A 12,380-nucleotide genomic window follows, 5' to 3' on the forward strand; every position below is an offset into this window, starting at 1 on the left:
ATGTGATGGGGGAAGCTGGGGTGAGAGTATTGGGTTCCACTTCCGGGTCGGACCTGGACCTGAGTTGGAGCTGACAGCAGGTCGGAATGCTGCTGGTTGGTAAGACGGGGGCCATCATGGCCGGAGTCTTTGGAGCGGCCTTCATCGGTTATTGTATATATTTTGACAGAAAAAGAAGAAGTGCCCCCGATTTTAGAGCAAAGTTGCACGAAAGTAAGTGTTCCCCTTGGGCTCCGCCCACCGCCACCCAGTTCCCAGCCACAGATGGATATTTGTGTAAGTGCAGGTGGTTGTGACCTGTTAACCTGCCCTCAACAACATTGCATATAGGATGTCAGCTGCTGAGACATGCTCAGTTACAGGAGTAAATGTATTTATGATAATAGACACCCCTCGAGGGTCTCGGCATCGTTTCCTCAAACTTGTTTTTCCAGCAGCGGTGAACTTGCTAAATTACAGGAGAGTGCAGATGCCCTAAAGAACGTGGTGTGTGGGTCAAAACTGGAATAAAAGCATCTTCCTTGCAGCACAATCTGCTTTATAATGTGAGTTTCAACTGGTTCTAAAACGATGTTAAAGTATCTCTCCACAGATGCTGCCTGACCTGCGTATTTCCAGCATTTTCTCTGTTTATTTCAGATTTCCAACATCTGCAGTGATTTCTTTTTGTAAATATTTGTTGTGTAGAGTAATTGATCCCAGTATATTGTAAGGCGGTAACACAGAATCAGTGCAGCTTACTGAACATATAGTTTACTCATATAGTTTTTAGTGATAAAATGTCACGAAAAAACGTGTGGTGAATGATTCGATAATTTTGTATAGAATTTGGATGAGTTGGAGGTAACCAAGTTCAAATAACAAAAACTCTGGAGATAACTCAGTGGTACAGTGTGTTGGTGTGTGCTCAGAAGTGAAATAAATTCAACTGACTGCATCTTATTCCATAAAACAGGCGATTCCAATTGGTGGCTGCAGAATGCAAAAAACAGCTAATCTGCAAATGCTTCTGTGGTTTCCTATCAGTGTCCATAATGATGTAGGGCAAGGTGATTACTTTCCACTGCTGGGAATTCAGAACCCCGTTGTTACTGCTTGAATCCAGAATACCAGTATAAATACAATGACAAAGTGGTGGGCTGAGGTTGGGCCAGGGTCATGATTGTTACATTACAAATGATACTGAAATTATAGAATAGTTTGTCGGTTGGAATATTTTGCAGAGTAAATGTAAGAATAAACAATTCTGAGTAATACTTAATTCTTTTCCAAGTCAAATTGAAAATCTAAATTTTTCAATATCTTCGGTGAGTGTAGGAATAATTCCAAAATGGTTAATTTTGCAACAAATCTGTGTTACTTAGTACTAAGCATGTGAATTTGTTGACCACATTTGAATAATGTTGCACGGGTAACCTCATGATTTAAATAGTTTTAATGCAAATAGTATTTTTTGTTTACTTTAAATACTTTGAAATGATTGTTTTATGTTGTTGAGTTCTACAGTTAAATCATAGAATAGTAGAACACAGAAGCAGGGCATTCGGCCCATTGAGTTGGTGCTGGCTCTTTGGAAGAGCAATCCAGTTAGTCCCACTGCCCCATTCTTTCCCCATAACTCTTGGCTTTTTTTTGCCTTCAAGTATTTATCCAATTCACTTTTGAAAGCTACTATTGAATCTGTATCCACAACTCTTATCAGGCATTCAAAATCTTGACAATCAATAAAGTTTGTGATAGTGATTTTTTGTTGTTGTAGCTGCATATGACTCTGCACCCTACTGATAAACAATCTGCTACCATGGTGATGTATATCAAATTTGAAATTGAGTTTTGGAACAGTTACTTAAGTATATTTCAATAAGTTCTGATTCTCTTTTAATGTTCACTAATGAAGTAATTAAATAATCATATAGTCGGATGAAAATGTTCTGAAATTGATTAAACTGTAGTGAGCATATGGTTACAAGACTAAGGTAAAGAGAAACAAATTACATGATTTGGTAGAATGGCCTTTGTTTCAAATGTAGCTATAGTATTTAAATATGGTTTTTTGGTCAACTTTATTATAGTAGTATTAAATTGCAGAGCGAATCATAGCATAATTACTTTGAGTATATATCTCAACGATCTGTACATGATATCACTGGAGTAGCTTTGTTAAGTAAAAGAAGGCACATCTTAACAAAGCTTGTGTAGTATATTCAATGTTTAACTCAACATTTGAGTTACTTATTTTTCATAAATAAAAGTAAAACTTCCTTTCTGTCCCACTTTTCTACTTTTTAAGTTCCTCTCTCCCCCATGCTCTGCGGTATTTCCTAGTGAGAAGGTTGTTTTACTCCTAAGATTGCCTTGATACTAACTGTTTGATCAGTCAGTCAGAGAGTATTGCCAACTTCTGTTTTCTCCCTGCCTTTTCCAATTCCCATTTTTCTTTCCTTCTCAAGGTTGGCAGTTGTGGATGAGAATGTGCAACCTGCTACAATCCACAGTAACCTAAGTATAATTGGGTTATATCAGTGTTGAAGTTTTAAGTGGAGACAAGACAATTGTCAGAATTTTGATAGATTTTTATTAACTTGAAATTGTTGAGGGCAAAATTCAGTTTAAAAGCTATCAAGCCCACAATATAAACTGTGAATTGAGAATGAGCACTTGGTGGTATGCTGATAACATTTTCGACTATCTCTAAAGTAAATCAACTATGTTTTGTGGCAGTGCTGAAGTTTTGACAAAGAACAGACTTTTCATACCACAACCATTGCTATTGTGGATTATTGTCAGTACTAGGGTAGGAAGGGCACAAAAATAGGTGTAATTGGATTTCACTCAATAGGTCAGAGGAAGTTGTGTATATTTATCTCTTAGAATTTGAGATCTGAGTTTTGTTTCTGGATGGAAAGAAAAGGAGTAGTGTTATCTCCACTTTATAAATATATCCTTTCAGATATTCATTTTGGTGCAGTTTTAATGCACTATGTTGCATGTACCCATGAGTTCTGTGCAGGTGATTATTTTTTTTAAAGTCACAATTTAACATTTTAAACTAAATTACATGTCAAAACAATAATAAAAGTAAATTGGTAATAATTCTAGATCATCAAAGACTACAAAAAACTGAACTGAGGTTTGGCTTATTCAATTTTTCTTTCCCTGCAAGATTTATTTGCCATCTAACTTTCCATTTGGCTGCATATTGAATGAATGCTTGTCTAATCTAAGGAAACATACGCTGTTTCGGCACTGATTACAATGTGAAATGAAACTTTACAGTCTTCAACTGGCATCAGTTGTTTGTTTAAGGGCAACGTGTGTATAATTTAATCATTATTACCATAATGAAACATTGTGCTTTTAGCTAACCACATAGTTAAAATTTAATGAACACTTGAACAAAACTTTGGGACGTTTTGAATTACTGCTGAGGCCAAAAAGCAATATTTTCTTTGAGTATGAAAAACAAGGTTGTTCAGATGAGAAATATGTTTCTTTGCAGGGATAAGAACAATTGAAGAACAAGATAAAAACTAGCTAAATTGAATAGTCGCTTAATAGTACAGAACTTGAGTATTGATGAAAAAAGAGACATGCTACCGAAGCTTTTCATCTTGCACTCATCAGGACAGACGCAAGAATGCCAAATTTCAAAGGGAGCAGCAATTTATAGTGCATGAGAAAAGGGTGATGATTGGTTGGCAAGTTGACACTGGTCGAGGCGTTGCCATGGAGAATGCACCAAGAAACTGTTGTCCCCATGCTTTGTTTAATTCAAAAAAGGCGCAACGCCTGGACATGTTCCTTTTGCCTGTTGAGGACAGGACCCTGCGTATGAATATATGTAGCTTCTAGCAAGCGTAAGCGAGCCACATTGTGAGCCCCGATTGATAATCTTAAAGTGATTGTTATTGTAATTCTTAGCACACTCGGATTGTTCAGTAAGTGCTGTTCAATTGCGGAATCAGGTCTAATGTTAGACATTGTGTTCTGAGTTTTGTAAGTACAGGTTAAGATTGTTAGTTATGCTTACGTTTGATCACAAAGTTCAAATTGTATATATGGGGAAAGAATGTTTGAACTTATTTCATGGGCTTCGAAGTACATGTAATGAATTAGTGATGCTGTAATTGAAAAGTATAATTGTTCATGAATGTAAATGATCACAGTTGATTTATTTTACAATTTAATTGAATGACTATAACTATACACATAACTTATATTCCTGCTTCTCCAGCGGCTTAGTAAGTAAATGCCTTTAACGTCTTCTCAGTTATCTAAGTTCAGCTTCAAATTCAGAAATCAAATTTAATTTTGCCTTGTTTATTTCCATGATTTTAAGTGGCTATTCTGACTCTCAATTTATAGGAAGAAGAAAGCAGCAAAAACAAGGAAAAATAAATGATTGTATTGGCAAGGTAAGATCGACTGCTCATAGTGATGTACACATTATGCTTATTTAAATCCTTGAAAGTTGTGGGGAAACAGGCATTTGGACCAGGAACATTTCCAGTTTCAATCCCCAGTCTCTGCTGTTAACTGATCTCGTCTAAAGACAGTAGGAACTTGCTGAAATTAGCATTACTGTCTTGAGTTAGAAAGTGGGTAGGGGGTGGGCCCAAGGAGAATCTTGTTTCTCATCACTATCCAATGATGCCTGTTGTAAAGATTGTGGGTGGGGTAAGCTTAGGCTGAACTTTGGTGCAATCTAAATTTTAATAGCAGCTGACACTCCTCGACTACATTGATACATGAAGAATGATCAACTGCCTGAAGTACTGGAGGACTGGGAATAATCTAATAATCTAACCTTCAGGAATGAATGAAAAAATCTATTTTAAAAATGGTGTATTGGCATATTAAATAACAGCAGTTGCCATGGCAAGCAAAATGTTGGAATGCCCACATCCTAAGAATGATACTTTTCAAAATCCGTTAGTAAAATCATCCATAGGATTATAATATCCATTTTATTGCCACATTTAGTTATTCAGAAGGGTACATTTATATTGGATGTTAGATTTATGATCCAAGAAAGTCCAGTAGATTTAAATCTGCTCTCTCTGGAATTTAAAAAAAGGGGAAATGTGTCCCAAGTTTTCAAAATTATCATCCTTACTAAAATTAGCAATGATTTATGTTCAGAAGATAACTTTTTCTATTAATTTTGATGCATTCATAAAACAAATTGACAGATTCCTGATACAGTAGTGGATAGGATTGATGGCTGATTGCCAGGGTTGGAGAGAACGATCCTTTAAATGTGAACCTAAATGACATGGAGCTGAGATATACTAACTGATCATTTCTCATCCTTATACTCTTCGCTCTTTGCTCTTATTAAAGTATGACTGTAAACCTCCCAACAGCTTACTGGTGGTAACTGCAGTGTCTAACAGGATATAAACAATACTACCATTTTGCATAAAACTTTTCTAACAGCTATAACGTAGACATGGTTTTGGTTTGGACAGGACTAGAGACTTAAATGCATGGATTTTGTGGTCAGCGGGGAAGCAAGGGCACTTGCTGCTGACTTTGAAGAAAGCCGCTCACAGAAATCTAGCAGTCTCTGTGGTTTAGTTTTCCCCTTTCCCTACTGCAGTTGAAATCTAGCGCCAAGGCAAGGGGATGTCTTGGCATGCCGTAGAAGTGATGTCAGCAAGCAGGAAAGGACCTAATCATTTGAAAGTATTCACACACAGCAAACCAGGAAATTAAAAGTAGTTAATATCCTTCACCTTTAATTTAAATTTTTACATAGCAAAATAAATGAATACAATAGGATTAAGATAGGAGATAAAATAGAAACAAACTTTTTTCTAAAAAAGAGAAAAACTAGTTGTTTAAAAATGTGGAATGTTTCATCATTATGGAGAAATTTGACATTCCACAAATGTAAAATTAGCTTTTCAGGGCCACTGAGACTGTTTAGCAGTAATTATGAAGGTGTAACTTTTTCAAGGGTTTTATTTACAGTGAAGCAGACAGCGTAAGAGTGGAAGTTTTTGTTAATTTATTTGATTTCCATGATTGCAGTCTTGCGGGGTGAGGTGGCATACCTCAACAGTGCATCCTCTGGAGAAGCGTAGAATTACTGACAGCAACTTCTGCATATTTGTGGACTCTAGAAGTTGTCAGTTTTAGGGGAGTAATGGTGAACACGAACAGTTTTGCCATCGTTACCACAACAAAATCCAGGCCAACATTCCTTGTTCTAACATTTTCAGCAGAGATAGGGAGTTGGCAATATTAAGAAAGCATTCTATCATAGTTCTAGACTTTAAGGATGTTCTGGGGACTGTGTTGAGACAAAATCTGTGTAGATAAGAGCTAAGAATAAGAAGGGAACTGGTATAATTCTCAAGCATTACAGGGCTCAAAATGTTGACGATGACGGGGAGAGATTTGTAAATGGTTCAGAGAGATATGCAAGAACAAGAATACAGTTAAATAGTTAACTAAACATACCAAGATAGAGTGCATCCTCGACTTCTTTCTAGATCAGTAATTTTTTTTTAGAACAAACAATGAAAGATGCATTAGTTTTGTTCTGAAAAATTATTTGGGTCAAAAGACTGATATGAGAGTAGGAGAACAATTGTGAAACTGCAACAACAAAATTAATTGGGATCCATGCCTGAATAGAAAGGGATAATGAAGAGTCAAAGATAAGAATGCTGAACTGGGAAAAGGCAAAGTTCAGTGCAATAAGAAGAAATTTGATCAAAATTTAACTTTCATAGCTTCTTCTTCTCACCTGTGCTGTTCCTCTTTACTGAGGTTAAAAAAAAGGTTGACAAACAAAACAACCAATCAGCAATGGGAAATCTTCAAATATGAGATGGATAGAGTGAAAAATAATTGTACCTCCTTTTTGCCTTTTGCAATACATCAAAAAATTGAGTTCTGTGAGTAAATAGAGAGGCTAAATTCAAACAACAAAGGGAGATACATAATAACATTAGGACTAACAGGACTAAAGAAAATCATGAGGAATATAGTGTACTGGGAAGTGAAAAGCGAGATTTGAATGCTTAAAAGGGAATATAAAAAAAGGCTGGCAGATAATAAAAAAGGAAATAGTAAGGACTTCTAAAAGTATATTAATAGCGAAAGAATGGCTAAAGTGAGTCTATTTGCTCAGGGATTAAGGAGAATGTGGATGATGAAGGCATGATGTAGATATTTAATAGAATTTATACAAAATTTTCATTTATGATAGTGGGAGTGAAAATATTGATGTACTGGAGGAAAATATGGAATAATTGTTGATGATAACTGGGAAAAAAAGGAATTGCTTCATTGGCTATAAAGTGTTTTGGGACATTTTGAGACTGTGAAAGGAGCTATATAAATGTAAGTTGTTTTTTTATTAGTTTGGAAGTGATGTAGCTTAGAAGTGTGTTGGGTTGACTTTTGTTCTGGCTATATACTGTTATTCCAAGTTGTGTCACTATCATTTCAACTAATTAATTCATATCCTGGGTATCTATTAATTTGTCTTACTATGAGGGATTGGTATGAAATGCTGATCCTTTTTAAATAACGTTTTTATTTAAGAATAAGAAAATAAATGCAATTCAAATCACAAGAAATCATGGAACATATGTGACTGCTGATGTAGGATAACCACTGAATCTATAAAAACACATACGTCAGAGTCAGAGGAACAGATTATTCAGAAGTGAATACAGGGAGGCAGTGTTTCTGTATTAAATATTTTGGTACAGGAAGCCAAGGTCAGTCAAGGAGGTTGAGAAACATAGTGGACAAGTGGACAGGATATGATACGTACGTGAGAGTTTTGGACAAGTTGGAGTTTCTGGAGAACAGAGAATGGAAGGCTAGCAAAGGTTCAGTTGGATTAGAGTAAGGAGGTGATGAGCATTTTAGTAAATAAAAGTAAAATACTGCTGATGCTGGAAATGCAATAAAAAAAGCCAACATGTCCAGCCATGGACCTTTGCGGACCTTTGGCTGTCACAGAGTGCAGCTTGGGCACAGAATGTGAAGCTGGGAGTTTGGTGAGTGAGGGGGTTCGGTAAAGAGGGAAAGGAGGTGCACCTTCTACCTTTATCAGTCTCTAGTAGTTGGTGAGTTTTCTTCCTTTGTCTCCAAGCCAGGAGAGTGCAACTTAACTTGTAAGCCGATTGGTCAGTAAGTAACCACTGTAAGGGACTGTATGTAAATAACTGCATAATAGAAAAACGTAAAAGTTTTAAATAATCCCTAACTACCTACAGGAGAACAGGAGATGGAGCTGATTGGTCCACTTTTTCTAAATCACTTCTCAGCTTAGTAAAATTGGCCTTGCCCCAATTGAGAACTCTAACGCCTGTTCTGTCTGTCCTTTTCCATAATTATGTTAAAACTAATTGAATTATGATCGCTACCACGAAAATGCTCTCCCACTGCCACTCCTTCCTCTTGTCCAGTTTCATTATCTCAAACTAAATACAGAACCGCGCCCTCTCTTGTTGAACTTGCTACATACTGGCCAAAAAGGTTCTCCTGAATGTGCCGTAAGAATTCTGTTCCCTCCATTCCTTTCACACTAAAACTATTCCAGTTAATACTGGGGTAGTTAAAATCCCCTACTATTACTACCTTATTGTTTTTGCACTTCTCAGATTTGCCTACATATTTGCTCTTCTATCTCCCTCTGATTGTTTGGGGGTCTATAGTACACACCCAGCAGTGTGACTGCCCCTTTTTGTTCCTATGCTCCATCCGTATGGCCTTAATTGATGATCCTTCTGACATATCATCCCTCTTCACAGCTGCAATTGTATCTCTAACCAAATTTGCCACCTAACCTCCCTTTTTATCGCCCTTTCTATCTCATCTGAAAACCCTGTAACCAGGAATGTTGAGCTGCCATTCCTGATCCTCTTGAAGGTAAATCAGTGTCAGAACGGTGGGAGGCATTCAATGGGGAGATTCAAGGGGTTCAGAGTAAACATATTGCCACAAAGAAAAAGAGTGGAATGACCAAATATAGTGGATGTCAAGGAGCTTACAGGGTAAGATAAGGAGAAAATGAAAACATTATGTCAGACCAAGAACTCAATACTACAGAAAGCCGAGAGGTGGTTAAGAAGGCATTTCCTTTATTAGCTGAGGCATAGAATATAAGAGTAGGGAGGTTATGCTGGAACTGTATAAAACATTAGTTCGGCCACAACTTGAATACTATATGCAGTTCTGGTTACCTCATTGCAGAAAGGATGTAATTGCACTAGAGAGGGTACAAATGAGATTTAGGAGGATGTTGCCAGGACTGGATAATTTAAGCTATGAGGAAAGATTGGTTAGGCTGGGGTTGTTCTCCTTAGAACAGTGGAGGCTGAGGGGAGATTTGATTGAAATGTACAAAATTGTGAGGGGCCTGGATAGAGTGGATGTGAAGGGCTTAGTTACCTTAGCAGGGAGGTCAATGACTAGGGGGCATGGATTTAAAGTAGCAGGACTAGAGGGGAAATGAGGAAAAGTTTTTCACCCAGAGGGTGGTTGGGGTCTAGAACTCACTGCCTGAAAGGGCGAAAGAGGTAGAAACCCTCAACTCATTTAAAAGATGCCTGGATGTGCACCTGAATGCTGTAACCTGCAGGGCTACGGACCAAATGCTGGAAAGTAAGATTAGGCTAGGTGGCTCTCTTTTTTTTGGCCAGCGCAGACATGATGGGCCAAGTGGTCTCTTTCTGTGCCGTAAACTTTCTATGATTCTATGATCAAAGTAGCATACACCAGAAGGCTGACAGATTGCAGTTATAAAAAAATCATTTGGGAACAGTCATTATAGTAGAAAAGAACAGTTATTTTAGTGACCAAAATAATTATCTGAAGGCATGACAAGCCCACAAAGTGGCCACAAAACATGCTAGATACTGCAAGATGTATTGTATTGTGGGTTCGTTAGTTTGTTGAATCTATACACAAAAAGCGGAAGACCTTCATTTGTACATTTGATATTAGGAGTTGTGCATCCACAAAATAACAAAAAAAACTCCACAAAAACCCATTAAATCCAACATGCTTGTTCCTTTTTTGTAGATCAGTCCCACCTATCTGTTGTCTTCACCACAGCCCTCAATCCTTTCCCTCTCCAGTTGCATCTAATTTTCTCAAACAGATTTATACTGTCTGCTTCAAAAACCTTCCCAGTAACTTATTTCACAATGCTCTTCGCCATTGGGTGAAAAAGTTACACCTGAATTTTTTTACTCCTGACTTCTTCATTTTAACTTATTTGATGAGATTGTTGAAAAAGTTATAACGTTTTTAAAGATCGTTAGAAAAAAGGTCTGAAAAACAAAAAAGCAATAAAAATAATTTATATGGTCCCTTACCACGTCCTTGGGAAGTTCCATAAAATTCTTCGCCGGCAATGAATTACTTTGGAAATGTAGTTACTGTTGTTATACAGGCAAACATGGCAGCCAATTCATGCACAGCAAGGTCTTGCGTGCAACAAATAATACATAGCTGCTAAGCTGTTCTTGGTGGTGTCACTAGAAGCACGAATGTAAGCTAAGGTACTGAAAAAACATTTGCTCTTCAAATAGTGCAATTGAACATTCATCTGAGCTGGCAGACTGGGTCTTAGTTTAATGTCTCATCTGAAAGACTGCACTGCTGATAATGTAACATTTCTCTAGTGCTGCACATAGTGTTAGTTGTTGATGTTGTTAAATCCATCGCAGGAATTAGCAAGCCAACACTGCAATATAGTGACATGAGGATAATAGATCATATTTCAGGGTCAAACTGAACAAGACCATCTTGTTACAAAATTATCATGTTATATTCATGAATAATGATCAGAGTAAATTATAGATTTATATAACCATTATCTACATTTTGAATTTAAAGTAAATGTTAGAATTGAAGACTGTTGTGACACATGTTTGTTATTGACTTGTAAATTCAGTTACCTGATCTGAAAGATGTGGAAGCAGTACAGAAGTTTTTTCTCGAAGAGGTCCAGTTGGGAGAAGAATTACTGGCAAGAGGTAAATATTGGATGTTATTGCTCATCACATATTTCTTTCACAACCAGGCCATATTTTGTACTGACACCAAAGTTGTACAGTAACTGTACCCTAAGTTGTGCTATGTGCCTTCATTTCAGTAAGTAACTTTCCTCCCTCCACCTTCATTAGCAAAATCTATTTTAAAAGTGTTAACATTTTGATGCAGCATCAGCTATGTCTATAAATGGTGCTGTGATGATTAAGTGTTCTGTTTTTCAACTAATGTTATGTGACACCCTAATTGTTGTAAAAAACAGGGCTCAGTAAAAATCAGGACCAGGATGAATTGTGGCCTCCACCTCTCCTATTTGTATTCCCTGTGCTGCTGCTAGATTTTCCTTTCTTCTCCATTTCACCACTGGCATTTGGCCACACAACCATTCTGGTCATTAAAAACAAAAAATCTGCTCCTTTAGTTGAATACTGGACTCTCCTGTCTGTGTTTTCTTTCCCCATTTTCTGCTGCAACTTCCCACTCCTGATAGCTCTAGGTTGAACCCCTCCAAAAATCCACTGTTCAGATGTATTCCTTGACCCTTAGGAGTATTGACAGGCGGAGAGATCTGGACGTACAGGTCCACAGGTCACTGAAAGTGGCAATGCAGGTGGATAAAGTAGTCAAGAAGGCATACGGCATGCTTGCCTTCATCGGTCAGGGCACAGAGTATAAAAATTGGCAAGTCATGCTGCAGATGTACAGAACTTTAGTTAGGCCACACTGAGAATATTGCGTGCAATTCTGGTCGCCACACTACCAGAAGGATGTGGAGGCTTTGGAGAGGGTACAGAAGAGGTTTACCAGGATGTTTCCTGGTCTGGAGGGCATTAGCTATGAGGAGAGGTTGGATAAACTGGAATTGTTTTCACTGGAACGACGGAGGTGGAGGGGCGACATGATAGAGGTTTACAAAGTTATGAGTGGCATGGACAGAGTGGATAGTCAGAAGCCTTTTCCCAGGGTGGAAGAGTCAGTTACTAGGGGACATAGGTTTAAGGTGTGAGGGGGAAAGTTTAGAGGGGATGTGCGAGGCAAATTCTTTACACAGAGGGTGGTGAGTGCCTGGAACTTGCTGCCGGGGGAGGTGGTGGAAGCAGGTACGATAGCGAGGCATCTTGACAAATACATGAATAGGATGGGAATAGAGGGATACGGTCCCTGGAAGTTTTTAAAAACTTCCATTCATGCGATGTCGGCAACGCTGGCCAGGCCAGCATTTATTGCCCATCCCTAATTGCCCTTGAGAAGGTGGTGGTGAGCTGCCTTCTTGAACCGCTCTAGTCCATTTGGGGTAGGTATACCCACAGTGCTGTTAGGAAGGGAGTTCCAGGATTTTGACCCAGCGACAG

General features: G+C 37.9%; 1 protein-coding gene across 1 annotated transcript in view; it reads left to right on the plus strand.

Moving 5' to 3' along the window:
- The window catches only part of LOC137373818 (mitochondrial import receptor subunit TOM20 homolog), a 23,011-nt gene continuing 10,631 nt past the window's right edge, over positions 1–12,380 (plus strand). Inside the window, exons 1-3 of the mRNA XM_068039235.1 lie at positions 1–213; positions 4,366–4,415; positions 10,931–11,012. Of these exons, the coding sequence (XP_067895336.1) occupies positions 87–213; positions 4,366–4,415; positions 10,931–11,012 (259 nt within the window). The 5' untranslated portion in view covers positions 1–86. The remainder of the gene's footprint in view (positions 214–4,365; positions 4,416–10,930; positions 11,013–12,380) is intronic.

The sequence above is a fragment of the Heterodontus francisci genome, chromosome 9 (genome assembly GCF_036365525.1).
Source record: "Heterodontus francisci isolate sHetFra1 chromosome 9, sHetFra1.hap1, whole genome shotgun sequence".
NCBI classification, from domain to species: Eukaryota; Metazoa; Chordata; class Chondrichthyes; order Heterodontiformes; family Heterodontidae; genus Heterodontus; species Heterodontus francisci.